The sequence below is a fragment of the Cavia porcellus genome, unplaced genomic scaffold (assembly GCF_034190915.1).
Source record: "Cavia porcellus strain 051 isolate PalLab524CR breed Dunkin Hartley unplaced genomic scaffold, mCavPor4.1 scaffold_16, whole genome shotgun sequence".
Taxonomy (NCBI): domain Eukaryota; kingdom Metazoa; phylum Chordata; class Mammalia; order Rodentia; family Caviidae; genus Cavia; species Cavia porcellus.
The window spans coordinates 51,920,585-51,939,529 of NW_026947499.1; the positions used below are offsets into that span (position 1 = coordinate 51,920,585).

The 18,945-nt window shown below is 40.5% G+C and overlaps 1 protein-coding gene across 2 annotated transcripts in view; it reads left to right on the plus strand.

Annotated features, from left to right (window-relative positions):
• Positions 1 to 16,165, plus strand: part of Prkcb (protein kinase C beta) — a 310,851-nt gene extending 294,686 nt beyond the window's left edge. The window contains exon 17 of one of the 2 annotated variants that reach the window (XM_063226675.1): positions 9,602 to 16,165. In XM_063226675.1, the coding sequence (XP_063082745.1) occupies positions 9,602 to 9,760 (159 nt within the window). In that variant the 3' untranslated portion in view covers positions 9,761 to 16,165. The remainder of the gene's footprint in view (positions 1 to 9,601) is intronic. The other variant, XM_063226676.1, reaches the window with a different exon arrangement.
• The last annotated feature ends 2,780 nt before the right edge of the window (positions 16,166 to 18,945 follow it).

Genomic DNA, 18,945 nt, shown 5'->3' on the forward strand with positions numbered 1-18,945 from the left:
TAACCACACATCTCACTCTACTTCATTGTTTTGAGAGCTTCTAATATCTGTGAGTACATCAGTCTTGCTGATAGCTGGATTCCATATCCGTGGATTCAACCAATCACAGATCAACAAAACAAAACGTGTGTGTGTGTGTGTGTGTGTGTGTGTGTGTGTGTGTACCAAATAAGTAACATTGCCTCTGTGTTGAATGCAAGGAGGATTCCGTTTTACATTGTTTCTTACACAATACAGTGTAACAACTACTCCACTTTTGCACTGCATTAGATACTACAAGTAATCTAGAGATGATTTAAAGTATATAGGAGGACATATGCAGGTTCAAAGCAAATCTGCCATTTGAAATAGTGTATTTGAATATTCGTTGGTTTTGGTGTCTGAGGAGCCAAAAGATATTGGAAACCAGTCCCCCGTAGATACCAAAGGACTGCTATGTATTTGTTGGTGAAATTCAGAGTTCCTCCCTCCTTTTGACATCCTTCTCCTTCATTTTTAGCACTGTGCTTGGCTTGCCAATTTCCTGCTGACCTCCCCAGCCACACCTGGTGGACATTCTAGCTCATGGCAACGCCTAATCAGAATAGAATTTGGAGTTGTGAACTGCCTAGGACCCAGCAAGAAAATAAAAAAGCTCATTTCTAGTTTATTTACAAATGCAGTTTCTGCAAAAGTGCCCTTTCCATAGACTATGAAAGATAACTGAGAGATGGTTTGTGAATCTGCTTTGAGTGTCTTTCCAAGGGTGTGAGGTTCGGTGGGACTGCAAGTGGAGTCTTCTCGTCCCTGAAAACACATCTTTTCCTCCTGAGCTGTACCTGGGTGCTCTATGTCCTGGCTTCCCATCACAGCTCCCTCCCATGTCTTGCCTGGCTTGGTGGGCAAACTTTTGTCTCTTGTTTGAAGTCAGGCAGATCTTCCTGCGCTTGCAGCTGGAATGGGAAGATACTGGGTGGCAGAGCATGGAAGAACCTTCCCAGCCAGAGGCCCACCAAGCCCATCAGACTCACCTCCTCGTTAGGCCTGGGGCCACAGTCGATGGCAATCACTTGCCACCACTTTTAGTATTGGATGTGCAGTTTGTTTAAAACTTTATTTTAATTTTGTGATTAGTTTCCTTTTTTTGCTAACATGTCTGCTGTTTCATCTCTCAGGATTAAAAGAAAACAATTATTAAGATTTTAAGAATTAAACAGCAAAGGAATGTTAAGGGCAAGACCTATCTGCCCTACTCCCAGGGGTGTAATAGCTATTTTAGTTTAATACCTAATTTCAAAGCAAAACACATTTTTAATTTTTTTAAATGGAAGAATATACAAACACTATCTTCATCTAAGTTTTAATTACTTTCAAACAAAAAGCTTCAATTTGAGCTTGGTTAAAAGAAAACAGTAATAATGAGTAGCTTTACTATTTAGTGTGTACCTAACAGAAAATCTTAACATTCATAACAATAAGATTACTAGTAATAATGAATTCCTCAACACAGAATCTGGAGCATTCTTCCATCACTGCACTCTCAAGATAGGTTCATGTGACAATAATAGGAAACTTGAGTTTAAGGAACTTGGCTCAGTTAGTTAAAGCCTATGGAACATTTTTAAGACAATTGGTGGAGCCAAGGCTGGTACCCAAGCCACCTTAATTTGTAAGTCTCTGCCACTTGATTATATGTTACAGAGTAGTGAAATACACGTACTAAAACTCTAGGAGCTTTAAAATGGAACCAAGCAATCTCTGGATCTTGGTTCTCCCCATGTGACCCGAAACAACTTACTTTTCCATTACTTATCTGTTAAGTGGAGAATATTTTTCCTGCCTATCTCATAGATTTTTGGGAATCAAATCCTTAAAAATGTAGGCAAATAAAAGGGTAATTAATATTTGAGGGTGAGTTTATTTGACACCAACAATATGAGTTTAGGATGACTGTTGAAAATAGATAAGAACAAAGTGGTCACATTGTTGATAGAAAATGTTCACAGTATATTTCATTTAGCTTTTAAAAAGCAGGTTACAGAACAAAATACTGATTGCATGCCTATTTAAAACCTAGAAAACATCCATCCATCTTTCATCCAGCCATCTAGAACACAAACCAAAATGCTAACCTAATTGGGCTGGTGGAGCTACATAGGGTTTTGTTTTTTCGTGGTGCTTTGTAACAGCTTGTTTGTTCTGCAGTACACGGAGAAGACAATAGAAGAAGCTAAGTCTGTGATCACAGCTGGGACCAAATCCTAGTCAGACACTTAAGCCTTCCAAACCTTGCTTTATTGTCCGACAAGGTTTTGTAGAGCTGGTGAGGGACTCAAGGAGATAATGCTGGCACAGTACCCGGGTCCTGGTAAGCACTTATGATACTAGTATCTGTCCATGCAATGATACTGAGTACCCATACCGGGTCTTAGGAATGCGGTGGTAAACAAACCAGACTTTGCTCTCATGGAGTTTACAGTCTAAATGGAAATAGAGCCAGTAAGCAGATAAGCAAAGAAATGAACATGTCATTACAGACTGAGATCTATCAGATACTTTCTTTCTATGAAAAAACAAACAAGGATGCCCTTGTGGCGAATAAGAAGGAAGGGTATTGCTTTAACATGGAGGTGACCCAGAGCAGCTTCTCTGAGGAGGTGGCATTTACGCGGAGATCTGAAAGAAAAAGCATTGCATGTTGTTTTTAAATAAAAATTAAGAAAAAACAAAACCAAAACAAACTTGCTATCAAACATAAAAAGACCCTTGCCTACTAAGTTCCTCCTAAACAGACAGAAAAGATAAATATTCTTATTGCAGAGCCTTCATTATTATCGGGGAAAAAAGAAACTTTCATCTTCCTTTTTTCTGCCGAAGGCCAGATCATACGAAATATTGTCTGCCTTTTGCTGGAGAGAGAAGCTGCCGTCCACAAATGACTTCTGAAAATGATCAAATGTGTGTGCAGCTCCGTGCTCAGCTAGCTCATTTTCACAGGAGGGTGGATCCCTCCTGTGCGTCTGTGGAGAACTGTGAGGTGTAGAAAGGACCCTCAATTTCATTAATATGCATATTTAAAAAGAAAATTTCTTCCTCGCATTTTTGCCTAGGCTGTCTGGCTTGGATTTTCTCACTGTGACCTTCTCATCTTGGTACCCTGAGTTGCTCTCTTGTCTTGATAGGGCTGGACTGACAGCTTCTCTGGGCCACTGGGTTCTTGTTATCAAACTCTTATTAAGCAGCAAACAACACTCTGACATCTTGCTCTTCAGCCTTTTTTTTTTTTTCTCCCTCTGTAGTTTGCATTGAACTCAGAGCCTTTTCACTGAGCTACATCTCAGCCCTTTTTATTTTTATTTTTTTTTTATTTTGAGACAGAATTCTGCGATTTACAGGAGCGCACTACCATGCCTGGCTTCTGTCTGTTATCTTTTCACCTCCATTTCTTCTCCAAACTCTTTCCATCTATCTTCCAAAGAAGCCATGTCTTTCCTTCAGTTCCCACAGTTTGAATTTCACTCCTTTCAAGCAGTCTCCCTAGCTTTTCTTGGGCTCCTCACTAATAAGTCCAGTGGCAGTACCTGTCACATGGTACGATGCAGTGGCCTGTGTATGCACCTGTCTCTTCTGCTGGGCCATAGGCTCCATGGGGACAAGGACAGGCACTCTTTCGTCCTCAGTGTTCAGCATGTTGCTAGGGAAAGGATGTACAGGACCCAAACACTGGACTTCTTCATCATTCTTTAGCAACAAAATACACACTAGGGCTGCCACTTGGGAGACTTCGCCTTTGAGTTCTTGACTAAGCTAAGGCATGTTAAACAGCATCAGGGTGCCCTGTTCAATTTGGCTAAACATTCCTGTCCTTTTTATTTTTATTTTTCCATTTCTTCCTCTCTCATTTAGCATAGTCTTGTAGAATCTTATTATAAAATAATGATAGTACTTGATACTTAAGTTTTCACAAATACAATCGCATAAGAGATAAGGTAGAAATTTAAAACAATTGGTTAACTCTCCTACTCTCTGTAAGCATGTATGGTAGGCATACAAGTATTTTTATACATTTGTAGATACAATTTATGGAATGGAAACATACTCTTTTAGTAATTATATATAACCATCTCATTTAATATTCTTCTACATCTTTTAATTTTTCAAAGTGTTTTGCATGGAAATACATCAAATTAGATGTATCATTATTAATTTAACTGTTTCCCTATTGATTGGTTGCTGATTCCAAATTTTTTTCCTCTGATGATTTCTTTGATTAAGATACTTTATCTTGATGGGACACCCCTATGAGTATGAGGGCATCCTGGGAATGGGGACACCCTTTTGAAAACAGGGAGATGAGTGAGATAGCTAGATGCAGGGAGAAGGTGGGGGTCAGGTGTTCCAGGCAGGGGAGCAGCAGATGCAAAGGCTTACCGGTGAAAGAAGGGTAAATGTCCTAGGAACCAAATGTTCCGGCACAGCTGGAGGATGTGTCGGGCTGGTAGATGTGGGCAGTAAGGCTCTATAGACCAGGTTACCAGTGCCAACCCCTAAAGGGCCTCGTGAGCCATTGCAAAAAGTGTGGGCTTTAAGAATTGGGGAGCCATTGTAGATAAAGAGCAGGAGGATGACATACAGTGATCCCCTCTACCCATGGCTTTCCTTCCTATGGTTCTAATTACCTGTTGTCAACTGTGATCAAAAATATTAAATGAAAAATTTCAGAAAAAAACATTCTATACATTCTAAATAACTTTTAATATAGTATACTGTCATACATCTTCTATTCAGTCATTTAGCTATTGCTGTTAATCTCTTATGGTATCTAATTTATAAATTAAGCTTTATCATCAGTATGTAGGTATAGGAAAAAAACATAGTAGGCATAGTAGGGTTCAGTTTAGATATGGTTTCAGGCATCCACTGTGCATTCAAAACATATTATCCTGAAAATGAGGGGGCTACTGTATTTTGCCTGACATTTTCCAAAGATCTCTGTGGCTGGCATAGCTAAGCAACTTCTGCATTTATTCATTTGTTTGTTTTGTGGTGCTGGTGATTGAGTTGAACCCACAGCCTCTTACCTACTAAACACCTGCTGTACCACCTGCTATTACACTTCAGGCCCAAATTTGAGATCTAGATTCCTATTAACACAACAAAACAAAAATTAGAAGGAAGGGCAGCAAAAAAAAAAAGACCTCACATGTGAGAGTTCACGGGTTCACTTTTTTCTTCCTCAAGTTCCTCCATCCCTGTTCCAGAGGTCCTGTTGGGGTACCTATATTACAAGAAATTTGAATTTTCTTTCAGTGACTAGATAAAACTGAAGAATCCAACCAGGATAGAGAGGCAGGTGTGGTCCAGGCCATGTCTGTAATCAGATCCCAGCCACCGAGCTGCCAATTCTCCAAGGACTCAGCAGGCTCCAGCTGAACCCGGCTATGCCTCCCAAGGGCTGACGTCTCCATTTAGGGAGTGCTCCTGAAGCTAATGGGCAATGACAGCTCCATTTGAAAAACACAGAAACACTTAACAGGGAGGCTGAGATCTGCCAGCCTCGTAAGCTGCTTATTAGCAGGGAAATCACGCACCCGCTGTATTGCTGTATTGTGTCCCCTTGGTTAACCCCTGTTCCTGCTAGCCTCTGTGCTATCTCACTTAAAGATTTCATTGTTCTCAGAGGAGGTGGGGAGGGAGCGAGCCGCCAGGAGCTGTTTCAGGGCTCTCATCCCAGCCTCTGGGGAACCCAGGCGAATCAGCAGCCTTCTGGTGTGGAAGGGAAATGGATGGTGTTTAAAGAAGAAACAGGCCCTGAAGGCTCTCTTTGTTTCAGCTAATACGCTTTGCATACTGGCTGGTGTGCGTCCCAACATCCAGACCAAAGAAAGCACCTGCAGACCTGCCGGTGGCATGCCATTTCCCACCAGCAACCCTGCCACCCTCAGCACCGCTTTATCTTCCCCGAGCAGCATTCCCTCTGTCCTGCAGCCTTTTCACAACCCTCCCCATCCTCTCTCCCCTCTGGGAGACTGAGACATTCTCTTACCTTATGTCCCCAGTGTCAGTCTAGCTCCTTGATCCTCTCTTTTTCCTTCTCCCCTTCTCCCCGAAAAGTCCCCACCAGCATCCTTGGTGTGGTGCTGGAGTCTCAGATGTACATAAATGAAACCATATTCCGCCCATATATGTGCTTTACACCACTGGCCTTTATTTACCAAGTAACTCAGGGCAAAAATCTTGAGCTCGCCAATCAATACCTGCCTTCCCCTCACCAGCTACATCAACATACCTTGTTAACTCTAAATGCAAGATGTATCTCAAATCCCAAAGTACAGCTCCGTTTTCCCTATGGTCTCCTTCCTTCAGACTCTCATCCTTACTTCCTGAATCCTTGCAACATGGCACCAGTGGCTCTCTTAAAATGTCAGATTAGGTCACTTAGAATTTGAAACTTTCAGCGATTTCTCATTAAAATGAGATGAAAATCACATGGCCACTGAGAACCATACTTTGGCTCCCGGCCCCTCTGTGACCTTGCCTCTCTATCTTCCCCTTGGTCTGCTCTGACATAGTGGCTTCCTTGTTGTTTGGTGGTTTTAGTAACAGGACCTGCCTCAGGGCCTTTGTATGTGCAATTCCCCTGCCTGCAAAACTGTTCCTCCACATATACAAATGATATCTTTTCTCGCTTCACCAACCTTGTATTCAAAGGTCATTTCTTCATTGTCTGTATGCATCTCTTTAAGCATTAATGAGATTTGAGCATCGTTGATACATTTTGACTTTTCAAAATTAATTTTCTCCCTTCTTTTCAATTTTTCATTTGGATTGTCTTATTTACTCATTTTAGTTCTTAGCAGAGAGCCTTTTTTCTTTACTAGGTGTTACAAATGTGGCTCTCTAATTTGTTCTTAGCCTTTAGATTTATTGGATTTTTTAACCATACATAAATTATAAATTTTTTGTAGTCACATTTTTTCAGATTTTTTATTGCTTCTTGGTTTATGTCCTCTTGAAATATCTTTTCCACCATCATCATATAAATACTCTTACTTAACCTTTTTTTCTACAACTTTTTTTCTGTGTCCATGTCATTGCTTCATCTGGAATTTGATTCTTTCTATCCTTTTATCAAATTTGTGTTTTTAAAATTCTCATGTCAAAATCAGTATGAAGCATATTTTGTAATAGTAAGGTGGTTTCTTTTAACATAACAATAAAAGGAAATACAATTTAGCTCAGAGAAACAAGTATGCTTCTTGAAGTCTAACAAGAGTCTTTTCAAATTCAAGGCTGTTTCTTCAGTGTTTAAAACTAAAACACCATGAAAATATCCTATCCTAAGAAGTACGTGTTGTCTATAGGGTTTTGCAATGTAAACGAGAACCAGATGATACTTACAGATGTGATGTGTGTCAAGCACCTCCTTGGTGCCAGCCACTGAGTGAGTTGCATGCGTTATCTCATTTTATATTCATCCTGACTTCATATGACATGATTTGGAATTGCCCCTGTAGGCACGAGAGGAACCTGAGACTTTAGGAAGCTTTCCTGTGGTGCATGAGCAGCACGACATCAGGATTCAAATCCACAGCATCAGGCTAGAGATGCCTGGGTTCATTTCTACTCAACAAAGAAGCAACTGAGAGGCTAAGATGCTAACAACTGTGTCAGATACATCTGCTTCTCCATTAAGGCTTAAAAGAGGAGCATGGTGCACTCCTTGATTTTCTCAGTGTACCCCGATGGCCCGGCAGTGAGCGCAATGGCCCCCTTCCCTGGCTCATCAGTGTCTTTCCAGTTGCCAAATGGAATGGCCCATTTTTAGCAGTTCTCCTATTTGATTCCCTGGAGAAAATTCAGTTATGGCAATGACTTTGTCCTTGGATTCTCTCAATCCGTTTGTCTTTTGTTGCTCTCTCCTACTGCTCAACAACAATTTTAGGGGAAACTTCCTCCTTGGCAATGGGAATAAAGTGCTTACCTCACAGGGTTGGTACATAAATTAAAAGGGAAATGTGCACAAAAACACTTAGCAAATGTGTACATAGAAAGTGCTCAGTGGCTTTTACTGCTGTAACTGTCGCCTGCCCTCCTGATTTTGTTGTGTGAATTTATCTTTGAGATCTCTCTTCTGAGCTTCAGAAGCTGAACTTCTGACTTCTGCTCCTCGTCTAGACTCTCACTGGCCTCTCCAAATCATCATGTCCAAAGTGAAAGTCATTCTATCTGAATTCTCCCACTTGCTCTGTCTTAACAGGTGATACCACATATTCGCTCATTCAGAATCAAAGACCTGATCGTGCTCATCCTTGACTGTGCTTCCTCTTTTGCTCTTGCCACTTTTCAGTGTGGCTAGCTAAGCTAGCTAGACTGGAAAAAATGTAAACTTGGACTCAGCAGTCAGCCCAGCCCTCACTATAACTTTGCTGTTCATTAGCTGTCAGACATTAAAAGGAGAACACAATCTCCCTGATCTCAGTTTCTTCATCTATAAAACAAGGATGACAATAATACCCACTTAATATCCACTGGGGATATTAAATATACTAATGCAAGTAAGGAGCTTTGCAAAGTGGCTACCTAAAGTAAATGCACAATAAATATCAAATGTCATTATTATGACTGCTACTACTACCATATTATTATTAGGTTGTAGTTACCTCTATTTCAGTGTACTGAAATACTGAACTACTGAACTACTTAGAGCTTTTGTGCAAATCGGTTTTACTGGTGAAGAGCAAGGGACTTCAGATTTAGTGACTTGTGGGTATGAATTAATGTGGGCCTGCGTGTGCACTTATGTACACATTGCACACACATAAATATGTTGTAACTTTACCTCTGATCACTGTTAACTCACATAGAGGGATCAGCAGGACAGGAGGAAAAATGGAACAGATTTTCTCTCTAGAGCCTAATTGCTCACTCAGCACTGGTTTGTTTCCTTTCTTACTACTTCTATTTGGAAAGAGGACGGCAGAGTTTACCTCCTGGAACTGTGTACTTAGGGGTCAGATGAGCGATGCAGTTAGCCAGGGCCCTGTGTTGGCCCAGACATTGTGGGCAGCAAGCCCCGGTCTTGTGGTTGGGATCTTCCTTCACTGGCTGGAGTTTGTAAACTATATCCGGTTGAACTGGAAACTTCTATTAATTGTTCCTGATCAAGAGCCACAGGAAAACATGTTAAGGGATCTGCTGCTATAAATACTGAGACTTTCCAGGTGATGTATAAATGGATTATTATTTTGCATCTTGTAGCACACAAAACGTTCAGGTACGTTCCATCTTCACCAACAGATAAGCTTGATCGAATCTTCAGGGTGGGGGCAGGGGGCATGCCACGTACCAGTAGCCCCACCATCTTATGCCTTTGTCCAGAAAGAAGCCAAGGACAACTTGTGAGCTACAGCAATTTAAAATCCAGAGCCTAAGGTCGTGTACTTAAGGTCATGAGAATTTTGCATTTTATGTTACTCTCATTTCTGATCACAGAAACAACTTCTCTGAGTTGGGAAGGGACTGAAGAGAGCCACACTCAATTTTGGTTGATTCTGTTTTGTTTTGGCTTTTGCTTTTGTTTTTCCCACCCACCACAAGTTCTTTTCTTCCCCTCTCATAGTGTGGGCGAAATGCTGAGAACTTCGACCGATTTTTCACCCGCCATCCACCAGTCCTAACACCTCCTGACCAGGAAGTCATCAGGAATATTGACCAATCAGAATTCGAAGGATTTTCTTTTGTTAACTCTGAATTTTTAAAACCCGAAGTCAAGAGCTAAGTAGATGTGTAGATCTCCGTCCTTCATATCTGTCATTCAAGCTCAACAGCTGTTGTGGTGACATTTTTTTTCATTGCCAAGTTGCATCATGTTTTGTTTTCTGATGAGCCTAGAGTGACCATGTTTCGGATCCCAAATGTCCTCAGATAGTTTGGAGCATCTCTACGAGATGGAATTATGCAGGTAACCTACCGAAAATACTGCTGCATAATTGAGACATTATCAAAGTCTTTGTGTCCCCAGCATGTCAGCTAAGTTGATCCAGTGGGGAAAGAAAAATGCCTGCTTTCTTTCCCTCATTTTCTGCACTGCTATATTCACCCCGTCATCCAGTCTAGGTTCTTTCCTGCAAAATGGGTGGATGAATCAGATGCTTCCCCTTCCAGGCTTGGAACTTGGCTTATATCCAGGTATTGGTTGCTTTGCCCTGAAGGGAATCTCTTCACTTTGCCTGTTCTGGAGGCAGCAGAGCTTTGAAAAGAGCATGCTAAAAATAAAATTTTATTTTTGTTTTTTAACTCAAAGTTAAGAAGCTTATCTAAGTCCTTCTAAAATTTCAATAGTTTTTTAGACAGTTACAATATAAAAACACTTCCAAGAGTCAGAAGGCAACCAGCTTGGGTACTATGCCCCTCCAAACGCACACACACTGTAATTCCTGATGCTATATGTTCCTGGTCACCCTTGCCCCCAAACTACTCCAAGAGGACATTTGGCTATTCTCCGAAATAACATGATCACTCTAGAAGGTCCCCAAGGGCCATGGTTTTACATTACATTTCAATCTTTATTTGCTTTGAGGTTTTATTTCTGTTCAAATGCAAAAAAAAGTTCTCACATTGTTACACATGCTTTAAAATATATGTCCAAATGTTATTAACCATAATGACCTGCTGTGTTTCAACCAAGAAGATAGCTGTGGATCCCAGCAGGCTCATACCTGTTGGGAGATGATTTGTCTAGGTTTGTCACTGGCTTTGAAAAACTAATTAAGTGCTCTGAGAAAGACAGCATCTCTTGAAACAAAGACGGTTGTATTCTTCACTTTGATGTTGTTTTGTAAGATGTTTCTGGAAATGTTCATTTGTATCTGGATATCTGTTATATGCCATTTTTCTTCTAGCATCAAGATACAATAAAAAGAGAAAGAAAAGAAGAAATCTATTTCAAGGAAAACTACTCTCTTTGAAAAATGTGGACCCAAACTACAAAGTAGGGCCTGAGGAAGGAACTTGGGAGAAAAGAACTAAATCCAGAGCTCAAATTCAGCTCCAGTGGTCCATCATAGAGGAAGGGGCTGTGGACTATTCAGGGACTCCTGGTGGCCTGCAATGAGGTGGAGTGACCTGGCTGGGGTTCTGACACTGTCAGAGCTCAAAGCCCGCATTTCTCACCAGAGTCAAGTTCAGCAGCCAGCTAGGCATGGCTGAGGCTCTTGATTTTTCTCATCAGAGTCACCATTTCTCCCAGCTTGGGTTAATTATTCTTTCTAGTAAGCAACTTTGTGAGCTCCCACAAGCCTGAGACAACACCTTGGGTAGGAGAAATGTCACTTCTGTCTGGATGAATGGGACAGCAGGTGACCCCTCAGCCTTCCCTATTGCTTTCTGCTAGTTGGAGCCCTGCAGAGAATTCTTATCACAGCTCTAGAGAGTTTTAGAAGCTTCAGGGCTCCTGAGAGATCATCAAGGGAATGATCTTGACAAAAGATCAAGAACTTGACAAATATGTTCAAAAACGTCTCATCTTTTAGACAACAATGCCTCTGGTTTCTGCTTGGCCAAAGTGCCTCAAAGTTCTTTCTTTTCTGTCCCCACATTTCACCTTGCTTCAGGCTTGGGGACCATCCCCTGGCTGCCATTGTGGTAGTGATCTGGACCTAAGGTGGAAGACAGTTGAAGTCTTACCTGACAAGCTTAGGAGGCTAAAGGAGAAAGGAAATCAGGGCAAAATCCCCTCGTTTGATTACTGGGGAAACTAGCATCTGGAGAGGGGAAGAGACTTGCCCATGCTCTGTTGTTTAAGATCCAAGCCTGGGTATCCGGCCCCTTGGTACAGGACTCTTTCTGCTCTGGAACAACATGACCAGAACCTTGGAGTTATGCCCACCACCTAGCCAGTTATTTGAGATCCTTCACCTTCCTGTTGGATCATGAGACCTTTCTTGGAAATGATTTTGAGATAAAAGTCATGAGGAAACATTGTGTCATTGACCAATGATCTGAGACAACCTTAGAACATAATATAGGATGGATAGACAGATAAACAGATACATAGATGCAATATAGTGGATATATATATATATATATATATATATATACAATATAATATAATATATATCACTCTAAATTTTTCAAATTCTTGCCATTATTTTTCAAGTGTCATAGTTTGCAGAAATAGAAACTCAAGCCAAAGTCTCTGTTCTTCTAGTATAGTTTGCTGAAGGGTGGTCAGATGAGCCTTTTGTGGAAGTAAAGAATCATTAGTCAGACTTCCTACTGTTTCTTATCTATCAACCTTTATAGTTCAGAGGAAACCAAGAAACAGAGCTTTCATCATATATAATCTCTGAAGAATACAAATTTATTCAGGAAGAAAAAAAATTTAATTTAATTTTGCAAGCATCCATTTATTCCACCATCCATTCATTCAGCTAGCATTTATTGAGCACCAAGTGTGTGCCAGGCTGAATGCCAGCAGCACGGTAAAAAGTAATAAAGATGCAATTCATCCTCTTCCTCTGCTTCCCCCAGTGTACTGTTTGGTGGAAGGCCATTCATTACACAAGTATTTAAAAGCATGATGTGGTCTAGAGAGAACATTTCTGGGGTAGGCAGGCATAACTTCTTAACAAAAAAGGAATAGTTACCAAATATTTTTGGGCCTCCTCTTTCTCTCTATAGGCTGTAGGTTGAAGCTGAAAGACCAGGTACAACAGCAGCATCTTGACATGGATTTCTGTGACAATCATAATGTGAGGGGTGGGGAAGGAAAAAGGTAGGATGATAGATGGGCTTCTTTCTAGAAATCTTCATGCTTGAAAAGACCAGAGTCATGAAGCTGTGAGCAGAAACAAATACCTGAATTGTCTCTTTGCAAGGAGAAAGGGAACTAGATTTGCAGTTTGCATCTTAAGTCCTCTGTCTGAGCTCTCAGAGAATACCACTCAGAGTTCTGCAAATATCACCCTTTTTGGCCCTGCTAGAGTCAACATTTCTCTTCCAACACATTGCCCCCGATAGACACAGTATAGTTCTTCTAGTTTACTGAAGACAGGCTGAAATTTTCCAAAAGGATTTAAATTAGGAAACAATTTTTTAAAGTAAATAGGAAAATCCAGAGAAATTTAAAGTCCTTGTTAATCATGTTCTAATTGCCTAGCTGTATCCAAGAGTCTCCCTGTCAATTTCTTAGACTTTTCACTGACCTGGGGTCGTGATCACAGTAACCCTTTTGGGGGACTAAGAGGAGGCCAGTGTGATTAATACCCATAAAATTGGATGATTTTTGATATTTTCACGTTATGTCAGATGCTATTAACCAAAAGGAATTGCCCAACCGAATGGACCATTCTCTAAATATCAGGGTAAAATTCTGGGGCATTGTATAGAAGATCTTCCCACACGACAAAGTCAGCAAAGGCAACCCTTATTTGGATCATGTGACTTCCCAAAACATGAGTCATCACCAGCACAATAAATGGGGAGGGCTTTTCCAAAGTTGGGGTGGTGTGAAGAGAATTTTGGCTGCGTGCTTCTAGGCAGGGAAGGCAAAATAGGTTTGATAATATGGGAGGAAACAGCTGACTACCTCCTGGCCCTAATATACCTGCCTTTGTGTTCACACACTGCCCTGGCTATCCCAGATCATGAAAGGCCCTCACACAGTTCAATTCATACTGGAACTCAACATGGCAGTGCCCATTTGGGAGACTCTTAGGACCAATGGGAATAAATTTCACAATTTTGCTTCATGATTCTGGCTCAGAGGTGACTGTGAGTTGGCAAAAGCCAAGAAGCTCACCTTCATTATGGTATTAATTCCTTCAGCAAGTAATTATGAATAACCTATATGTACCAGGTACTATTCTTGGCATTGAAAATGCCCAGTGAAGAAGCAAACAAAGACCCTGCCCTCCTCAAAATAACATTAAATAAAAATTTTCTGAAAGCAATAAATGTGATGAAAACAATTAAAATGATGCCATACTATGTACTATGGGCATCAGGAGAGGAACGCACAGATGACATTCAAGTTAGAGGAGGCACTGAGTTTTCCTCTGGACATAAGTAACGCATGGAGTACCCAATTGTGGAACCTGCCACCATACTGCACAGCATTGCACTGCACAGGCTAATAGCAGGCTGGATAAGACAAGACAAAACGTTTGACACATGGTAGGAGATGGCTCATCATCTGGAAAGCAACATCAACATCCTTAGCTGGCCATGCTTACCCATTCCTGCTGCCGATTTTGTCCCTTCTTTCGCAAACTCACACTGAAAAAACACAAGAGGAACTAGGGAACTCCATAGAGACATTTTGCCTCAAGAAAGCAGCCAAAAGCAGTTTCTGTGAAAAGTTTTTCCAGAGAGACTCAGCCCAGCCATGAGAAATTCCTATTTGCCAGTAACCCTAAACCCATGCTAGATCATGCAAGTATGATTTAGGTTTAGACCATAAGACCAGCCAAACTCTGAGCCAACCAATACTTACTGACCTTCCCTCTATAATTCTACCTCTAGCCAGGTAACTTGCCAGTGAATCCCAGGCACTGTTTTTGTTTGTCCTATAATAAAGCAGCCATCCAGCTCTCCCTCCGTTTCCCCATATATCAAGCAATGGGGGAATGAGGACTCCAGCCCTAACTGGCCTACATGTAGATGAGGTGAAGATGGGAAGAGGTGATAGGTGGCAGGAAACCTGGAGATGTCAGAGCATCTTACGGAAGACCTATTGATCCACTCTGATGATCCCAGGTAAAACTTGCCTCAAATTATAGTTAACAAAGTAGGATCATTAATTCCTCCCATATGCAACTTTACAAAGAAAAAGAGATGCCAGAATAACCAGAATTGAGTTGTTCTGTTTTTTTAGGACTTCTCTTCCAGGTCTTCCTTTGAGCTTTGGGTTTTGTTCCATACAGTGTCCGCATCTTTGATGAGAACCTCTAGCTGATGAAGATCCAAACTGTAGTCTGTGGGTGGATTTTTGAGCACCCCTTCAAAACCTTGATTGCACCAATGAGTGTGGGATGGGCAGTGGTCAGCCTCTTTTATCAATCAGTGATTTGATTCCACCACATGGCTGTTGCACCTTCTGGAAGCAGAGGAGCTGTGCAACATTCCTCCTTTCCAAAGGAGACCTCCTTGCCACAGGGAGGGTTATTGAGTGTATTTTTCTCTAGGACATTCTAGCTAATAACTAATTCTATAACATGCATGGTAAGAAGTAGTTGCCTATTTAATCTCAAAGTTAAAGAAAACACGCACACACACACACAGAACCACACTCCACTTCATGGCAATCCTTAAAGAAATTAAATAATTTATATTCTTTCTTAGAAAATATTCACCAAGTTTTCTATCTTAAAACCTATGTGCAATGCAGCTGCTAAAATTGTCAGCACAGGGCTCTTTCTGACTCTGCTAATGAGATGTCACTAGCCTTCCAATTACTGGCATGTCTTGGTCATATTTTCCTCTTCTTATGCTGTGTTAATGTGTTTGCTTTCCATTTGGCAGAGAGACAAGCGAGACACCTCCAACTTCGACAAAGAGTTCACCAGACAGCCTGTGGAACTGACTCCCACTGATAAACTCTTCATCATGAACTTGGACCAAAATGAATTTGCTGGCTTCTCTTATACTAACCCAGAGTTTGTCATTAATGTGTAGGTGAATGCAAATTCCTTTGTTGATCCTGGGGTCTGAGACCTCAGGCCTAGTGTATGTATCAGTTCTAGTCTTCCAGGGTTCATGGTGCATATGCTGGCATTCCACTGTGGAGAGCTTGTCTTAGAGGGCTTTTCTTTGTATGTGTAGCTTGCTAGTTTGTTTTCTACATTTGAAAATGTTTAGTTTAGAATAAGTGCATTATCCAACTGTAGAGGTAAAAATTCTCAAAATTCCAGAAACTCATCAATCTTCCAGAAACTCAGACAATATCAAAAATACTGTGTCTGATACCAAAATGCTTCAGCATTTGTAATTTTTAAAGTCAGAAGCTGATGTTCCTGGTAAAAGTTTTTACAGTTATTCTCTAATATCTTCTTTGAATGCTAAGCATGACTGGTATTTTTAAAAGTTGTGAGTAAGCTTTGCAGTTACTGTGAACTATTGTCTCTTGGAGAAAAAAATTTTTGTTTAAGAATTGATATGATTAAACTGAATTAATATATGCAAACTCTTGTTTATATGGCTATATTTATTTTTTGTTATTTTTATTTTTATTTTGCAAAGAATAAAACCAAATGAGAAAAAAATGAGGTCATTCAAAACAAAAGGATGGACATAGTACATGATTTAAAACCACAACACAAGGTGATCTACAGTGGTTGCCATGATGTCTCTCATTATCTTCAATAGAATTGCCCATATCATCGGGTAAAATAAAATTAAATATAGTAGTATGAAACAAAATCAGTAAAAACAAAACATTGGAGACATTTTAGGACTTCAAAAGAGGGTAATAGTCAAACCAGAGTGGGTACCATAGTGAATCTTACTGTCTTCAGAGTAGTTGCCTATACCCTCAGACTTGATACTGTCAAACATAACAAATTTGAATAAAATCAGTCAAGACAAGATGGTGATCGAACAAGACAGATTCAAATAAAGTGAGTCAAAACACGGCAGTGAAAGCAATATAGGGTTTCAGATTAAGTTAATAGAAAATTAAAAATGGTGTCCACGGTGTATCCTGCTATCTTTGGAATAGCATCTATGCCCTGAAATCTAGTACAAGTAGACAAACTGGAACAGAATATAACCAAACTAGAGTTTAGTAAATGAAAGCAATATGGATTTCAAATCATGATACAAGATTACCAGTGTCCTCTCCCTGCCATATTTAGACAGCTCCTCCCCTTTCACTGTCCCAGGATACATTGTACATTTTGTGTCCCACTAACTCCTTTAGTTTTTAGATTAGGGAGACAACCCCCTATTTACCTAAGTGGTTCTGAAACTTTTTACCCTTGAGCTTTATCTCAAATTGTATCCATTTACCTACAAAAGCCTCAAGGTTTACCTTCCTTATAGCTGAGTAGTTCTCCACTGTATAGAAGTGTTATGTCATTCCAACCAATCTGCAGCTGAAGGACAAGCTATCCCCACTTTTTTCTGGTTCCCTGTCATATAGATCATTATTTTCTCATCTTTGACTTTCAGCCCATAAACCTTCTTTCAGGTTAAATATATTTCTTATATAGAGCATCTTGATGGACCCTATCTCCTGATCCATTCTGTCTGTGTTCCTTTTTATTAGTGTATCAAGACTATCCATGCTAGTGATTATAGCCAATCTTCTCTGTCTCATCTCTGCCATGCTATCTTTCTGCCATTGGTTGTCTGTTTTTCCCCTTCATTTCACTTTCTGCCCCATTCATTGAGTCCCCTCTGTCACTGTTCTTGAAACCACGGTCTTTTTCCTCTCTCTCTCTCGAATGTCTTTCAGTATTTTTTGTAGGGTTAAATTGGTGGTCATGAACTCGCCCAGTTCCTCTTTGTCATGGAAGTATCTTGTTTCTCCATTACTTTTGAGAGATAGTTTTTCAGGATATATCAATCTGGATTAGAGGTTTTTTCTTTCAGGACTTGGAATACTTTGCTCAAAACTCTTCTTGATTTGGTGGTTTGTGTTGAGAAGTCTGTCATGATTCTAATAGGTTTTCCTTTATAGGTGATCTGTTTGTTTTCTATGACAGCTTTTAATATTCTCTTCTTGTGTTGAATTTCTGGGATCTTGATTATTATATGTCTGGGTGTAAATCTATTTTGGTTATAGCTGACTAGAGCTCTGTATACCTCATATAACTGGATAACATTTCCTTTTCCTATGCTTGGGAAGTTTTCCTTAATTATTTCTGTCAGTAGCCTTTGTATTTCACTTGCGTTTACTCCTGTTTCTTCACTCACATCTTTTATTCTAAGTTATAGATCCTCTTGTTATCTTCTAGCCTTTGTATTGTTACTTCCTAGTTCCTTGTTATTTTTAAGAGATCTTTCCTTTCATGATCACACATTGCAAACCTGTCTTCAAGGTTTGATAGTCTATCTTTAGTTTCTCTCAAGCAGATTTGCCAGCTTTCAATAGAGTTCTTAATATCCTGGTAGTCTCTTTGAATCTGTTTCATGTATCCTAGATTTTTGTAAATTCTTCATTGAAAATTTCTCGCATTTTTCTATGTCCCTCCATTCTTCCATCTGTGTCTTCCTGAAAGATACTTAGCATTTCTTGTATTATTTTTCTTATATCTTCTTTTACTTGTATTAGAATTTATGTTTTTAGTTCTTTTATAATGTCATGAGGATAATTCTGTATGTCAGATGCTGTGTTTTCAGACACCACAGGTGTGCAAACCGTGATCTCTTATGTCTTTACCTCTCCCAGGCCAATAGTGTTTGTGTTGGGGGCTGGAGATTTTCTTTTGTTTCTTCCTCTTGTCCTGTTTCTGGTTTCCTCCAGACAAGTGGACAGTGGGGGTTCCTGGCACTTCCTGTATTGGCCACAATTACTCTGAAGCATGCTGGCTAGGAATTGCTGCCCTCTCCAGTCTCCTGATGACCACTGAAGAACAATCAAGGGCGGGGCAGGATGGCCTCTCCCTTCTGAGCTGGTCAAGCTCTGAGAGTCTTTATCACACTAGTGTGTGCCATTCGGATGGGGCCAGTTAAGGATAGCTTCAGGGAGACCTTGTCCTTTGCTAATGGATTGCACACAGAGGCAGGACTCACTCCCAGCAATTCTCACCAATCTGCTCTGCATTAGGAGGGGCTGACTGAAACTGCTATAATTCTGGTTCTGAGCTTATCCTCCCTAACTCCAAAATGTCACCCAGCCAGTCACCCAGTCCCAAGGGAGGACTGAGTTCCTTGCACTCACTGCGAGCTGATACAGATCTTCAAGCTGAGTGCTGCTCTCTGCTCCACCACTCCCCTCCATGACAGCTTCCTCCCACTGAG